The 15,491-nt window shown below is 50.7% G+C and overlaps 1 protein-coding gene across 4 annotated transcripts in view; it reads left to right on the top strand.

The window, feature by feature from the left end:
* Positions 1–15,491, top strand: part of HNF1B (HNF1 homeobox B) — a 61,527-nt gene that overhangs the window by 9,196 nt on the left and 36,840 nt on the right. For 2 of the 4 annotated variants that reach the window (XM_055400776.2, XM_055400770.2), the window contains exons 3-4: positions 863–1,049; positions 3,088–3,323. In XM_055400776.2, coding sequence (XP_055256751.2) covers positions 863–1,049; positions 3,088–3,323 — 423 coding nt within the window. Of the gene's footprint in view, positions 1–784; positions 1,050–3,087; positions 3,324–15,491 lie in introns of all 4 variants that reach the window. The other 2 variants (XM_055400765.2, XM_055400755.2) reach the window with 1 other exon arrangement.

The raw sequence follows: 15,491 nt of genomic DNA, 5'->3' as shown, positions 1-15,491 counted from the left end.
ATCTACATTTACTTGTCTCCAACTCTTAAAACACCATTCTTAAGAAAGTCCTGTGTTTGCCATCTCTTGCACTTCCCATCTTTCAAATGTGTGGGCAGGTGTGTAAGACCTTTCCCTCTTGGGCTGTTCCCCTCATAAATGGACCCCTGAACACACATACACACACACACACCATTGCCTTTGAGATGACTGAGCTCTAAAGAGCTGCTTCTTCTTTTTCCAATACAAAGGTCCAGTTATATTTATTTCAAAGCAGTAGTCAAAAGGTTTGGGGTTTGGGGTTTTTCAAAGAGCATAGCATAATGTGGATCCCTAGGATCTATGAGTGGAGAGAGCTATTTTCAGCCTCTGAACATTTTGTCTAAGTGCAAACTGTACCTTTTAGCATTTTTCCCTCTAGACCTGAGATTTGGTGGAACCCATCTCCTTGACATCAAAACACAAGACTTCAGGATTCAGAGTGTTGCTTCATGTCTGAGAGCCAGTGAGCCAATGAAATAATAATAATAATAAATTGTCCTGAGAACAATGGTCAGCCACGTTTGAGCTCCTCTAAAGAAAGGAAAGGAATTGGTTTTGGTGGAGCCAACAGAAATGGGCAGTGAGGGGCCTGGGGTGAGCCTGCCCCCACCCCTGCATTCCCAGCTATAGTTAACAGCAGACCCCAAAGCTCAGGGGAGAGACATAAAGGTATTTTTGTCCATTGATCTGTCTGTCTGTCTGTCTGTCTATCTGCTGAGTGAAGGCTACAGACCCTATCAAATCTACTCCTTTCTCTTTTCAGAATTCAACCAGACAGTCCAGAGTTCTGGAAATTTGACAGACAAAAGCAGTCAGGATCAGCTGCTGTTTCTCTTTCCAGAGTTCAGTCAACAGAGCCAGGGGCCTGGGCAGTCCGATGACGCCTGCTCTGAGCCCACCAACAAGAAGATGCGTCGCAACCGGTTCAAATGGGGGCCCGCATCCCAGCAAATCTTGTACCAGGCCTACGACCGGCAAAAGAACCCCAGCAAGGAAGAGAGGGAGGCCTTAGTGGAGGAGTGCAACAGGTAACACCACCGGAAGCTCCCCCAGAGCAGGCAGGCAAGCACATGGACCTGAGCTCCATCCCCTCAGTCCTGGAATGTTGAGACACTAGTGGTGCTGTGCTTAGTCACTCAGTCGTGTCCGACTCTTTGTGATCCCATGGACTGCAGCCTTCCAGGCTCCTCTGTCCAAGGGGATTCTCCAGGCAAGAATATTGGAGTGGGTTGCCATGCCCTCCTCCAGGGAATCTTCCCAACTCAGGGATTGAACCCAGGTCTCCCACATTGCAAGCAGATTCGTTACCGTCTGAGCCACCAGGGAAGCCCACTTACCCAGATAAATGTGGGTAAATTAGGCTTTCCCAAAGTGTGCCCCGCAGAACCCTCATTCCAAGTCATTAATAAGTCAGTCTAAGAAACATCATCTGCATACTTTCTCTTAGGGGGTCACAACATACATTCCTATATTAAAGGCTCTGAGAAGTCCTGCAGTCAACAAACTCACTTCACTTTGCTGACCTGATTGTTAACCAGGGGATGTCTTTCTGTGGCACAGCCCTATGAACTGTTATCCCAGGGAATGATGGAGAATGATGGTCTAAAATATGCCAGTGAAGGGAGAATCATGCATTTGGTCCCCCTGCAGACCAAGGAAAAGCTATTCCTGAGCCGCAGACTGGCTTTGGACGAGACCAAACGTTGGTTCAAAGGGAAACTTAGCAGGAGAGCAAGAATTGGTAAAATTCCCTCCATTCTGCCCACACTGATTAGAGTTGTTTTTGTAGAGTTCGTTTGTTTTAAAGACATGGAATTTTTTTTTAAGCTTTATTTTGTATTGGGGTATAGCCGATTAACAAACAACGCTGTGATGGTTTCAGGTGAACAGTGAAGGGGCTCAGCCATGCATATATACGCGTATCCATTCTCCCCCAAACTCCCCCCTACCCAGGCTGTCACATTTTAAAGAAAACTATTAGAAAATCCTCTATATATCCTTTAGCTTAATTCCTGCCCCATCTGCTCTGATTCCAACCTTCACTTTAAAAAAAAATCTGCTCTTTGCTTTGGCTAAGACCTATGAGTTCTCTCTGTCTCTGGGCTGGACCAGCTCTGGCAGAGAGATGATGCAACCAGGAAGGTCTGGCAGGGGCCTGGGGACGTGAAACCATCTGCCCAGATGTGTCACAGAGTCCTCAGCTATGCTCTGGCCCCCACTGATGAGAGAGAAGCCCCCCAGTATCCAGTGGTGTCTAAGAATCTCACGCCTGGTCCTGGGGTTTCCTCAGCGATGATGACTGGAGACCAGCTGTCTCTGCTGCTGTGTCCTCATTGATCCCTCACCCAGCCTGCCCTTTGGAAGGGATTCCTATTGTGTGAATAAGGAATCTGGCTTCCGTGGCACCTTTGCGGGGTATCCAAACCCTGGAACACCAGAAGTCATTTCAGAGTGCTATGGAGGGACTCAGACTAGACCAGCAAAAGAAATGGTCTTTTGTAGGGCGGGTAAAATAGTCACATACGGTGTCAGGAGGCTCACCTGGGCCTTCCGCCTGAGACGCCTGCCCCTCACCTTCCTCTCTTATTCAGGAGCCACACCAAAGGCTAAGCCCCAGACTTCTGGGGCAGTGAGCCTGCTCCGAACCTGTGTTCCACCCTGCTCCAGCCATCTCACACAGGCTGGCCATTTCTTAGGCTTCCCATACTCTATCCTTGGCCACTTCACACTCCTTGCCAGCACCCATCCCGCTCCACGATAGTATGTGTGTGTGCTCAATCCCTCACTCGTGTCCAGCTCTTTGTGACCCCACAGACTGTATGTACCTCGCTAGGCTCCTCTGTCCATGGGATTTCCCAGCAAGAACACTAGAGTGACTTGTCATTCCCTTCTTCTGGGGATCTTCCTGACCCAGAGATCGAACCTGAGTCTCCTATCTGACAGGCGGATTCTTTAACCACTGAGCCACCAGGGAAGCCCCCTGCTATCGTGTACCTGGGGCCAAATGCCAGCGGGCCTTCCCCCGGACCACCCTCACTCACCGTCTCCCCTCTCTCCTGTTCTCAGGGCAGAATGTTTGCAGCGAGGCGTCTCCCCCTCCAAAGCCCACGGCCTGGGCTCCAACCTGGTCACTGAGGTTCGTGTCTACAACTGGTTCGCAAACCGCAGGAAGGAGGAGGCGTTCCGGCAGAAGCTGGCCATGGACGCCTACAGCTCCAGCCAGACGCACAGCCTGAACACCCTGCTCTCCCATGGCTCCCCCCACCACCAGCCCAGCACCTCCCCTCCAAACAAGCTGCCAGGTAAGCAGGGCCCAGCCCCACCGCTTGGCAACCCGACCTTCTGGCCTCTCCCCCAGGGGTCTCATGATGTCTCAGAAGAGGAAATGCTTTGGGACGGTCCTAGGGCTGACTTCCTTCTGCTGTTGAAATGTTATGAGAGTAGAATGCGGCCTTGGTCGGATTTCCTCTGCATCCTTGCTCGGCCTCCAGGGAGCCCTGCTCCCCATTCTTCTCCAGGCTTTTTTCGTGTGTGTGTGTGGCTGCTGTGTGTGTGTGTGGCTGCTGTGTGTGTGTGTGTGTGTGTGTGTGTGTGTGTGTGTGTGGCTGCTGACTCAGCAGGTCAGGCCACCACCGGATGAGACGGAGCAGCCTGTTTTGTCGGTGTGCCGGGTCCACACCGCCGGCAGAGGGGTCGCCTCCTCCATCCCGTTCTTGTGCATCCCCAGGGCTCTGTCCAGCTGCAGCAGGAGGAGGCCAGGGGCCTCTGGGCAAGGACCCCTCTGCTTGGGGACATCTGTGCGCTGCCAGAGTTAGGGTAGGGTTGGTCACATGAAACCCTGGCAGTGATGAGTTGGTCAAAATTGGCTGAGTTCCTACTGTGTGCTGTGTGTGCCAGGCCCTGCCCGGCCTGGATGAGGATGCCCCTGTTCTGGGGCGTGGGCTTGTCGGGACGGAATCCCACACCTTCCTTCCTGGTGGAAGAGCACCCCCATGTGCACACTGAGGGCTGCGTGGGTCCTTCCAGGAAAGCTGGCTTCTTCCCAGTGTGTTGTGTTTACAAGGTTGGTGTGTGGCCTGTGTAGACAGAACATGGTACAATATACTGCCTGCTCGGGGAAGGGTTTGCAGAAGGAGCCACTTCCAACTCTGGGGATGGTTCTAAACTGCTCCGTACCCTCACCGGCTGGTTGCCCTTCTGCTGGGAGAGGCCTGAGACCGGGGGGCTGACCTGAGTGCCAGGGGCGCTGGCTCAGAGCGATCTGCAAGCATCCATTCCGCACTGTGTCCCCACCTCCCACCGCAGGCATGACCTCCTTGGGGGTCTCTGTCCAGCGTGAAGCCTGGGCCAGGGAGGGGCACTTTTCTGGGTGCTATTGCCACCGAAGGGAAGGGCTCAGCCACATAGGAAGAAAGTTGGGGCCACTCCTGAGAGGCAACGATGCCTGAGGATGAACACTGGCCGACAGCAAAGTAACGCAGCCCCTCTGCGGTAGTAATCCACAGAACTGGAGCTCAGAGCTGCAGGGGGCGTGGCTGGGGCAAGGGGCGTTATTGAGAAGACAATGGCCATTGTGCTGGGACCTGTGATCTCCACACCAAAGTCAGGGAGCCTGCAAGCCAAACAAAGGCCCAGTGGCTTTCTGACAAGCTGGGGTTGTAGTGAGGTCACCACTGGGTCGTCGGCTTAGGCATTCTGTATAGTGACAGGAGACCCAGAGAGGCGGGGCTGGAGGGGCCAGAGCAGGTACTAGAGCCTGGGCAGGGGGCCCGGGAAACACAGCCCAAGGCACCACCGATTGATCAGTCTCAGAAGGCACTTCCCCCTGGAAGTGGATTCTCCGGAGTCCCCGGAAGTTGAGACCGTGTTACATATCAGAGATTGTTAGAACTGGGAGGTACTTGTAAGAAGGAAATTGAGGCCCAGAAAGAGGTAGTAACTCTGCAGAGTTCCCAAGGCGATGGTAGCGGAACAAGAACTAGAACCCGGGGCTATAGAATCCCTCCCTGTACCTTCCTACAGCCCAGACACAGGCTGAGTGCGGGCACCAAGCTAGTGATGCGTTAAGACGTGCGTCCCTGCCTCTGGGGGCTTCTGGGCTAGTTGGGAGGCTGGCGTGGAGCCCCCAGAGCTGCCAGGGATCAAGTTTATCTTTGAGAGTTTTGTGCCTCTTTGTAGGGAGGAGCTGCTGTTTATGGAACTATAGTTATGAGCCACTGTATATTTTTAGGGCTACCTTTCTCTCTCCCTGAATTTTAACTCAGTTCATCAAGATGGTCCACACCCACCAGGGACTGATTCTCTGGACTTAGTTTTGAATCCTGGATCTAGCCCCCATAACCTGCAGCGTGGCCAATTCATAGAATTTCTCTGAGTCTGAGTTTCCTGTCTGTAAAATGGAGATAGGGTACCTACCACTGGGGTCCACTTGAGAATTCAATGAGAGACGGTGTGAACACTGTCTTTCCCAGTAAACCATAACCGTTGTTTGTTGTTGTCTAGTTGCTGTTGTGTCTGACTTTTTTGCGACCCCATGGACTGTAGCCCGCCAGGCTCCTCTGTTCATGGGATTTCCCAGGCAAGAATACTGGAATGGGTTGCCATTTCCTTCTCCAGGGCATCTTCCCAACCCAGAGATCGAACCCACGTCTCCTGCATTGGCAGGAGGATTCTTTATCATTGAACCACCAGGAGAGCCCAAACCATAATTACTGTCACCATTATCATTATCACAGAAAGCTAAACAAGTAGTCATGGCAAGAGTCAGTTCAGTTCAGTTCAGTTCAGTCGTGTCCAACTCTTTGTGACCCTACGGACTGTAGCACGCCAGGCTTCCCTGTCCATCACCAACTCGCGGAGCTTGCTCAAACTCATGTCCATCAAGTCAGTGATGCCATCCAACCATCTCATCTTCTGTCATCCCCTTCTCCTCCCACCTTCAATCTTTCCTAGCATCAGGGTCTTTTCCAATGAGTCAGTTCTTCACATCAGGTGGCCGAAGTATTGGAGTTTCAGCTTCAGCATCAGTCTTTCCAATGAATATTCAGGACTGATTTCCTTTAGGATGGACTGGTTGGATCTCCTTGCAGTCCAAGGGACTCTCAAGAGTCTTCTCCAACTCCACAGTTCAAAAGCATTAATTCTTCTTTAGAATTGATATTCAACTTTCTTTATAGTCCAACTCTCACACCCATACATGACTACCGGAAAAACCATAGCTTTGAGTATAGGACCTTTGTCAGCAAAATAATGTCTCTACTTTTTAATATGCTGTCTAGGTTGGTCATAGCTTTTCTGCCAAGGAGCAAGCCTCTTTTGTGAAAGGCAGCAGGAATCTATTTCCTTTTCAGTTTCACACATTAGGGACCTATTGCTAAGAGACAGTGAAATGTTCTGGCCCTGAGGCTGGGGTGCAGGATGCTACACCCCAGGAGGTGTCCCCATCATCAGCTCCCAGGATGGGCAGCACATGAGCTGTGACCGTCTCCTGGGAAGTGTCCCCAGGGTCACCCAGATAACTGGGTGAAGCCCAGCGCTCGGGGAAGGTTTGGTCTGGACTCCTTGTGATATGCTTACTTCCCATCACGGTCCCTGCAACCAAGGTATGGTCTCTAACCAAGCCCCAAACATACCTGGATGCAGAAAAGAGCTCTGCAGAGGCCAAGGAGAAACAAACATCCAGACTCAAGACTCGCAACTTCTAGGACTGAGCTGGGGAGACAAAGTCCCCATCCCCAAGCCCCCAAGCCCTCTCCCCTCTTCCCCTCAAACCCCAATCCCCGAGCCAGGAGGACAGGACACATCTTCCCTTGACCCTTCTCTCTGGGGAGGAGAGCATCTCTTCTATACCTGAGCCCCGACCCCTCCGGCCACGCTGACAGCGCTGTGGCCCCACTTGCCCACAGTGACCACAGTGTGACCCTGGCCCTGGAATGTCCAGCACAATAGGAGTGGCAGGAGGAGCCCTTTGCCTCTGTCAGCGGCTGATTGGTTACCAGGTGCCCTACAAACACATGGTCAGCAGAATCAGCTGTTTTCAGCGTTGCCCCTCCCGGCTTTACAATCACACGCCAGCATGCAGCCCAGGGTTGTCATGGCTTTGTCTCCCTCATGCATGCTTAATTGACAATTAAGTTGGGGCTTTGAACAAGCCTGGCTGCCGCTGATGGGCCTTCATCTTTCCAGGGAGTGTCACAGGGGCACCCTTTGTTTGCTCTGCTTGGGGGCCTGGAGTTACTGTAGCCGGCTGCCAGCAGCCATTTATCTTCAGCCGGGAAGGCCTTTATCTGCAGCCCCTCATGCCAGCTCTCGCCAGCAGGAGCTGTCCCCGGTTATAGGCCCTGTGACAGCCCATTCTGAGGCCATTGAGCAGGCCCGGAGTGATGGCCCCAACTTCCATTCTGGAGCAGAATCAGGGAAAGGCCCCCCAAAGGTCAGGGAGCAGGGCTGTGGCGAGGAAGTGGACTGGTTGGAGACTGGTGCCTGTATTGATCTGCCCGAGGAGGAGGAGGAAGTTGGCCTGGGATAGAAGCTGGGCCAGCCTTGGCTCAAGCCCTGAGATCGGCTACAGCATCTCTGGTGGCCTTGTGTACTGTCCTCTCTGCTCCTGACTGTGGCAAACTCACCCAGCCGCCTCCAGCAAGGTCCCCTGGCCTCCTTGCGACAGCAAGGGAGGGGCAGAGGTCTCCATCAGCCTTCACTCACCCAGCACCTGATCTCCTGTATCACCTTTCAAGGAGGTAGAGGCTCATTCTCCTGGAAATAAAGGGAGTCCCAGAGGCGAGAAGAAGCCTCACAGGATAACCTTTGGATGCCCTGAGCCTCAAAGCCTCTTTACCCGAGAGGAGATGTGTCTTTCTTTTTTGTTGTTGTTTTGATATCCTTTTCCTTCTTTATTTTTGGCTGTGCTGGGTCTTTGTTGCTGTGTGGGTTTTCTCTGGTTGAGGCAAGCAGGAGCTACTCTCTAGTTGTGGTGCAAGGACTTCTCTTGTTCCAGAGCAGGGATGCACAGGCTTGAGTGCTTGCGACTCCCAGGCTTCAGAGCACAGGCTCAATAGTTCCCTGGTGGCTCAGTGGTAAAGAAGCCACCTGCCAACGTAGGAGACACAGGTTCGATCCCTGATCTGGGAAGATCCCACATGCCGTGGGGCAACTAAGCCGGTGGGCCACTACTATTATAGAGACGTGTATTTCTGTGGCTGCTTGCTCCTCCCTCCCTGCAAATGGTATTCCTCCCTCTCCTAGCCCAGGGGCTGTCCTTGTCGTCCCCCGCCCCGCCCCCGCCATAGTCAGATCAGAGCTGGAGAACCAGAGAATCCTGCCTCCTGCTTCCCCCTCATCCCCTGTTACATCTCCTTCTAACTTGCCTGCAGAAATCTAACCCTGGGTCTTAGACTAACCAGCTCCTGTGTCAGGACATCCACGTGGTCACTCTGACTTTCCCTGACAGTGAAATCTACAGAATCCAAGGAAATCTCAAAAGTGCCCAGCGGCAGGGTTGTGAGTGACTTTGAATAATCAGCTAATGCTGATTGAGCCCTTCCTGGATACCAGGCCCTGGGTTGACATTTGCATCATCTTATTTAATCCTCACAACTTCATAGGATAGACACTGTCTATATCCTTACCCCATTTTATAATCAAGGAAGGTGAGGTGTTTAGAATGCAAGTATTTTGCCCAGCTTCCCCAGTGGTCCAGTGGTAAAGAATCTGCCTGCAATTCAGGAGACATAGGAGACGCAGGTTCAATCCCCGGGTGGGGAAAAATCTCCTGAAAGATGAAATGGCAACCCACTCCGGTATTCTTGCCTGGAGAATCCCATGGACAGAGGGCAAAGAGTCGAACACAACTGAGTGACTGAGCGTGCGTGCACATAGAGTTTATAAGCGGCAGAGACCGGTTTTGAACCGATACACGCGACTTTCTCTTTGCATTACGCAGATGCTAAGCACTTTCAGGCATGGAAATCAACACACACAGGATCCTCCTTCAGTTCCTTCTTCTCCCACATTCTTACTGTTCCTCTTTGAATGACAAAGGGGCTTTAAGGGTGGGGTCTCCCAGTCTGGCTATTTTGCTGCGGCTTCCCCCGCCTCATCCCACCCTCCACCCCCGCAACTGTTGCCCCTGACCAAGGTGGATTCTGTGCCCTGCCCAGGGAAGAAATCAAAGCCCCCTCTTCCAACACCCCATCCCCATCTGGGTGGAGATTTGAACTGCCCTTGCAGTCGGCACTGTCTGGGGCACTAAATGCCTTAACAACTTAATGGGGCTTTGGAGACAGTGCAAGCACCTCGGCTCACCTCTGGAGTCCCGCCCACTCCCTGGGCAGCAGACAAGCTGAGGGGGTTTATGAGGGCAGTTGTAAAAATATTCATCTCCGCAGCAGCAAACCTCCCCATAGTAAAGAAGCCCCATTGTCCCTCAGTAGAAGCTTCTTTTCGTTCAGAAGAGAAGCAAACCCTGCCTTGAGTCGTCTGCTATTTTAGAAAACATGTTTATAGAGATGTGGAGTTCCGGGGTGGCCAGGGCTCCAATGTTCTCCGTGTAGGGACTTTATCTGACTGCCATTTTATCTGTTGAATTCAAAGGTCATTTTATCTTGCGGGTACCACCCCATCGGCTGCCACTAGATTGGGGAAGACAATCAGGATATTAATGAGATTAAGAGGCCCAGCCTTCAGAGCATTCTGCTGGCAGCCTCCCCATGATAGCGGGCCAGCCCTGGTCTGCATACAAAGAAGCCCGGCTGCCCAGGCCAGTGGGGCTCCAGCCTCGTCACAAAGGGGCCGAGCAGATACTAGAGTCCTATCGCTGGAGCAGCCCTACCTGCCTGCCTAATCCCCCTGAAGGACCTTTAGGGAATTCAAGGACTCCTTGCTGCCTCCCGTGGGGTCCTAAAGTGGAAGGAAGCTGCCTGCAAGCACATGTCCCCTGCCTGCAGGTTATGGGAGAAGTGTCCTTGGAGTCTGTTTGTTGAAGGTTTGATGGAAACTGACAAGAACTGGGAGAGAATTAACCGCCAAAGGTGCAGAGAGAGAGAGAGGCAGAGAGCTGTGCAAGGTTTGAAGCTACCTGCTCAATAGGAAACCACAGTATCAAACATGAATAAGGAGGGGAAAAAGCATATATATGTATATACCATCTGGTTATCATCCTTTCTGTTCATAAGAACTCTGCTATAGAACTTCCCTGGTGGTCCAGTGGTTAAGAATCTGCCTGTCAATACAGGGGACACAGGTTCGATCCCTGGCCGGGGTAGATCCCACATGCCTCGAAGCAACTAAGCCCATGCATCCCAACTACTGAGCCCACATGCTGCAACTACCAAAGCCCGTGTGCCTAGAGCCCATGTACTGCAACAAGAGAAGCCACCGTGATAGGAAGCCCACGTAACACAACTGGAGAGGAGCCCCACTCGCTGCAGCTAGAGAATGCCCACATGTAGCAGCGAAGACCCAGCGCAGCCCCTCAAAAAGGAGCTCTAGGATTGAGGTTGGCAAACTTTCTGTAAAGAGCCAGGTGGTGACTGTTTCAGGCTTTTCAGGCCACACTGTCTCAGTCACAGCTGCTCAGCTCTGCCCTTGGAGAGCAAAAGCAGCCCTGGACCAGGAGCAAATGGACACGGCTGTGGTGGGGATTAAAATGTTAATTTCCTGTGATTTTTGTGTATCACAGAATACTCTTTTTTTCTTTTTAAAAACCACTTAAGGATAGAAAAACCATTCTGAGCTCATAGTTCAAACAAAAACAGGCTGCTTTGGCCTGTAGACCACTGTTTGCCGACTTGTGTTCTAGGTGAGGACTTCTAAAAACCCCAGTGCCCGGCCGTGCCATAGATGCCTGACTATCAACAACACTGACGTTTAATACATGCTAAAGATACTCCAGGCTGTGGTTTTTCCAGTAGTCATGTACAGAGATGAGAGCTGGGCAGTAAAGAAGGCTGAGTGCAGAAGAACTGATGCCTTCAGACTCTGGTGCTAGAGAAGACTCTTGAGAGTCCCTTGGACTGCAAGGAGATCCAACCAGTCAATCCTAAAGGAAATCAATCCTGAATATTCACTGGAAGGACTGATGTTGAAGCGGAAACTCCAATATTTTGGCCACTTGGTGCTAAAAACTGACTCATTGGAAAAGACCCTGGCGCTGGGAAAGATTGACGGCAGGAGGAGAAGGGGATGACAGAGGATGAGATGGTTTTGAATAGCATCACTGACTCAATGGACGTGAGTTTGAGCAGACTCTAGGAGACAGTGAAGGACAGGGAAGCCTGGTGTGCTAAGTGCACGGGGTCTCAGAGCTGAACAGGACTGAGTAACTGAACAACAAGAAAAAAGATACTGTAGGGAAATGCTGTTATAAATTTAGTGGGCATAACAACAGAATCATGAGCTATGGAGGTCAACCTGGATTCCAGCCTCAACTTGGCCACTCATCAGCTGTGTGACCCCGGGCAAGTATCTGGGATCTTGAAGTCTCAGTTTCTCAATGTGTAAAATGGGGGCATCCACTCATGCATATGCCAAAGGATTAAATGAGATAATGTATGTAAAGCACCCAGGATGTAGCAGGCTCTCATCAATGGTACCTATTAGCAGTCCTTGCAGAGCTTAGTGATTTGGGTTATTCTTCTTTCCTTCTGTTCCTCTTATCTTTTGATCTTGACTTTGAGACAGTTTGAGTAGTTCTACTAGATAATCATCTTGGTGTTTGTGGCAGACTCAGGCTGGCTTCTTGGAGTAACTGGGTCTGAGGAAGGGTTTCCTATTTCCAGGAAGGACTGCTCTGTGATAGCCATAGGGTGTTTGCAGCACCATGGGCTTCTCCAATGACTCAGCAGTAAAGTGCCTACCTGCAATGCAGGAGACCCGGGTTCGATCCCTGGGTCAGGAAGATTCCCTGGAGGAGGAAATGACAACCCACTCCAGTATTCTTGCCTGGAAAATCCTATGGACAGAGGAACCTGGTGGGTTACAGTCCATGGGGTCACAAAGAGTCAGGTGTACATGGCTGAGTGACTGAACACACATCCAGTGCCATAGGCTTCAGTGGATTGATGCTAAACAGTGAGAGAAAGCTGGGAAGAACCACAGATGGCCATGGGGTACAGGGGGGTCATGACCATGTAGCAAAGGGTCAGGTACGTAAGATGACCCTGAATTTCCTCCACCTAATAAGGCGTTCCTCTCCTTTAATGAAAGATATGAGTACCCTTGCTTGTTGGTAATTAGCCCTGGGAACCTGCCACTTAGAGCGGGTGTGGTGCTTTCCTGGTAGAGGCCAAATCTGAGAAGCTTCATGACCTTTGTTCTTAGGAAAGAAGCTCCCCAAACTTCAGGCAAAAGAGCTGTAAGAAGGGGTTGGGTGGACACAGTTCCCGCAGTGAACACCGGAAACCTCAGATACTCCTGAGGACTGAATTTCTGGAAGCGACGTTCCTCTACCTGGGCCATCTGCTTTAAGACACCTCCCTAGCACCCTCTGGTCTGGCTTCAGCAGCCCTGTCCAAACCACACCTGTGGGAGTTCAGCCACCGAGGAGCTTGACCAGCAAGGCTCAGTCTCTCCAGTGCTCTCGGGTAGTCAAGAGATTTCTCAGGACGTGTACACTGCGTCTCCCAGCCAAACTGGAGACACACCATGCATGTAGACGCTCTTTAGTGTCTATTGAATGTCCTATGGGAAGTCCACATCCCCCAGGCGAGCTGGTCACAGGCAGTCCCTTGTCAGGACCATGCTCAGAGGGGTGTCTCAGGGTAGCAAGGTGTAGCACCCCAAACAAGCTTGGGCTTGAATTATGGTTCAGTCACGCTCTGGCCATGTGGCCTCAAATGAGTGACTTAGCCTCTCTGAGCCTTGGTTTCTTCATTTGTGAAATGGGGATCACGATATATATCTCCCTCACGCTATCACGTGAGGCTTAAACGTGATAAAATGCATCCAGCACCCCCACATGGGGCTTGACCCGGAAGGAGTTATTGGGTTGACTCAGGTACCTTCAGGGCATCAAGAGAGAGAAAGAGCTTTGGTTCTGCCTGAGTGCTGGACAAGGCTGTGGTTTGTAGTTTCACCCTGGAAGAGTTTCCCTTTTCATGAACCCTGCTAGTCATTTGAGACATCAGGAAGAATGAAACTCAAGTATTGACAAGATCTGTGGTTCTCAGATCTGCTTCCCAGGCCACATCAAAGGTGTCTGGGGAGCTTATTATTATAAAACTACCTATGTCTTTGGGGCTTCCCAGATGGCACCGTGGTAAAGAATCTGCCTGCCAACGCAGGAGATGTAGGAGACATGGGTTCGATCCTTGGGTGAGCTCTGGAGAAGGAAAGCCATTTCATCCCACTCCAGCTTTCTTGCCTGGAAAAATCCCATGAACAGAGGAGTCTGGTGGGCTGCAGTCCAGGGGGTCACAAAGAGTCGGACACAATTAAGCAACTGAAAACACACGCAGACCCCCATCAACTCCTTTTAGAGTCAGAATATGGAATAAGCGGACAGGCAGGGGAAGTTTCAACAACTCCCTAAGAGATGTGGATGGATAGTCAGGGCTGGACATCACAGACTAGATGGGGTAAGGCTGGAGTCTAAAGGGGTTGGAGGCAGTCCTGAAGGTCTCCTGTCGAAGTAGAAGAGGTGAGACAGCTGGTCTGAGGGCCCTAGACTAGGATCCAGGAGCCCCAAGGCACTGAGGAGCAGGGGCGACCTTGGGCCAATCGTTTAACATCTCAGAGATTCTGGCCGATGAGAAGTTTCAGCTCTGACAGGTTATTATTTGGAGATTGGGGCTCTGGGGCTCTGCTGTTTGAAGTTGCAGAGGGAGTTTGGCCATTGTGATATTTTATCGTTAAGCTCCTATCTGCCTCTCTCCCTCCTGCCTTTCTCCTTCCCCGTTTCAGGAACTGTGTGCCTTCCACCTTTATTAGGGACCATTAGAGCTTTACAGCTCCAGCAGATTGGGTGGGGCCAGTCACAATAAACAGATTTATAATGGGTATAAACGAGACACCTATAACTGCTGAAAATTAACACTTTCAGGGCCTTTGAGTGGCAGCGTGCCTGCCCAAGCCTTCTGGCTCTGCCTGCTACAGGGGGCATCTTCGCAGTCAGCACCTGCTGGATTGGGCTGGCCGTGAGGCCCAGTGAGTCCTTGCTTAGCAAGGATGGAAACCCTCTGGACAGCATCTCCCATTTGTGAAACATCAGTTTGCATGGTGGATACAATTGGAGCTTAATTTATCTCAGGATGTCTTAGGGATGAAAACTTTCCTCCTTCTTTTTGAGACTCCTATTTCCAGGTGGAGTGTAGGGTTTGCATTCCTACCTGTCAAAGACAGAGAAACAAGCTGAATAAGTCTACTCTCACCATGAAGAAGGTCGTCCCTGAACCCACTGAAACTCCAGCTCACGCAGGGAGGAGAGAGACAGATGCTGAGCTTAACATGTATTCCAAGCGAGAGAAACGTGGACTGTGCTGACATCTAAGCCCGAGCTGGCTTTTTCACCACTGAGTTTCCAGCCCATAGCCCTGTGCCTGGCACATAGTACACCTTCCATGTATTTGTGGACTGACAGTATCTCTTCCAGGGAGCTTCCTGTCCAAAAGCTTCATACGTAAATGCCCTGCTTTATAAGTCTCTTTTTCACTTTCAAGTGAACATGAAATTACTTTCATTCTATTCATAATGTATGTACATATTATTATATAAAACATATTCTCCCCTTTCTAGAAACGATGTCATTCAGCTCCACCTCCATGAATACTGCTTAACTAAAGTATACAGTTCACCAAAAAAATCACTCACTGTTAAACACTCCCAGGACGTTTTCAAAGAAAGTGTTATTATTCTTTCTCCCTTAAGTTCTACTAATTTAGCTTCTCCTGGTTTGGTGTCCTAGCTTAGATTTCTAGTTCAGTTTAGTTCTACTAGATGACTTCCTTTTTAAAAAAATTTGTATTGGAGTATAGTTGATTTATAATGTGTTAGTTTCAGGTATACCGCAAAATGACTCAGTTATATATACATGAAAGAGTGAAAGTGAAAGTCGCTCAGTCATCTCCAACTTTTTGCAACCCCATGGACTATACAGTCCATGGAATTCTCCAGGCCAGAGTACCGGAGTGGCTAGCCGTTCCCTTCTCCAGGGGATCTTCCCGACCCAGGGATCGAACCCAGGTCTCCTGCATTGCAGGCGGATACACATCTATTCATTTTTGTAGATTCTTGTCCCATTGAGGCCATTGCAGAGTACTGAGTGCTGTACAGTAGGTCCTTATTAGTTATCTGTTCTGTGTATAGCAGTGTGTATTTGTCAGTCCCAATCTTCCAGTTTATCCCTCCCTCCCACCCCGGTGACCGTGAGTTTGTTGTCTGCATCTGTAACTCTATTTCTGTTTTGTAGGGAAGTTCGTTTGTACTCTTTTTTTTTTTTAAAGACTCCACATATGAGTGCTGTCATATGATATGTG

Source organism: Moschus berezovskii, chromosome 20, assembly GCF_049115385.1.
Source record: "Moschus berezovskii isolate FMDL1 chromosome 20, NW_MosBer_1.0, whole genome shotgun sequence".
In the NCBI taxonomy this organism is placed as follows: domain Eukaryota; kingdom Metazoa; phylum Chordata; class Mammalia; order Artiodactyla; family Moschidae; genus Moschus; species Moschus berezovskii.
Note: the sequence above shows the minus strand (reverse complement) of the source record. Positions and strands in the feature narration are given on the sequence as shown.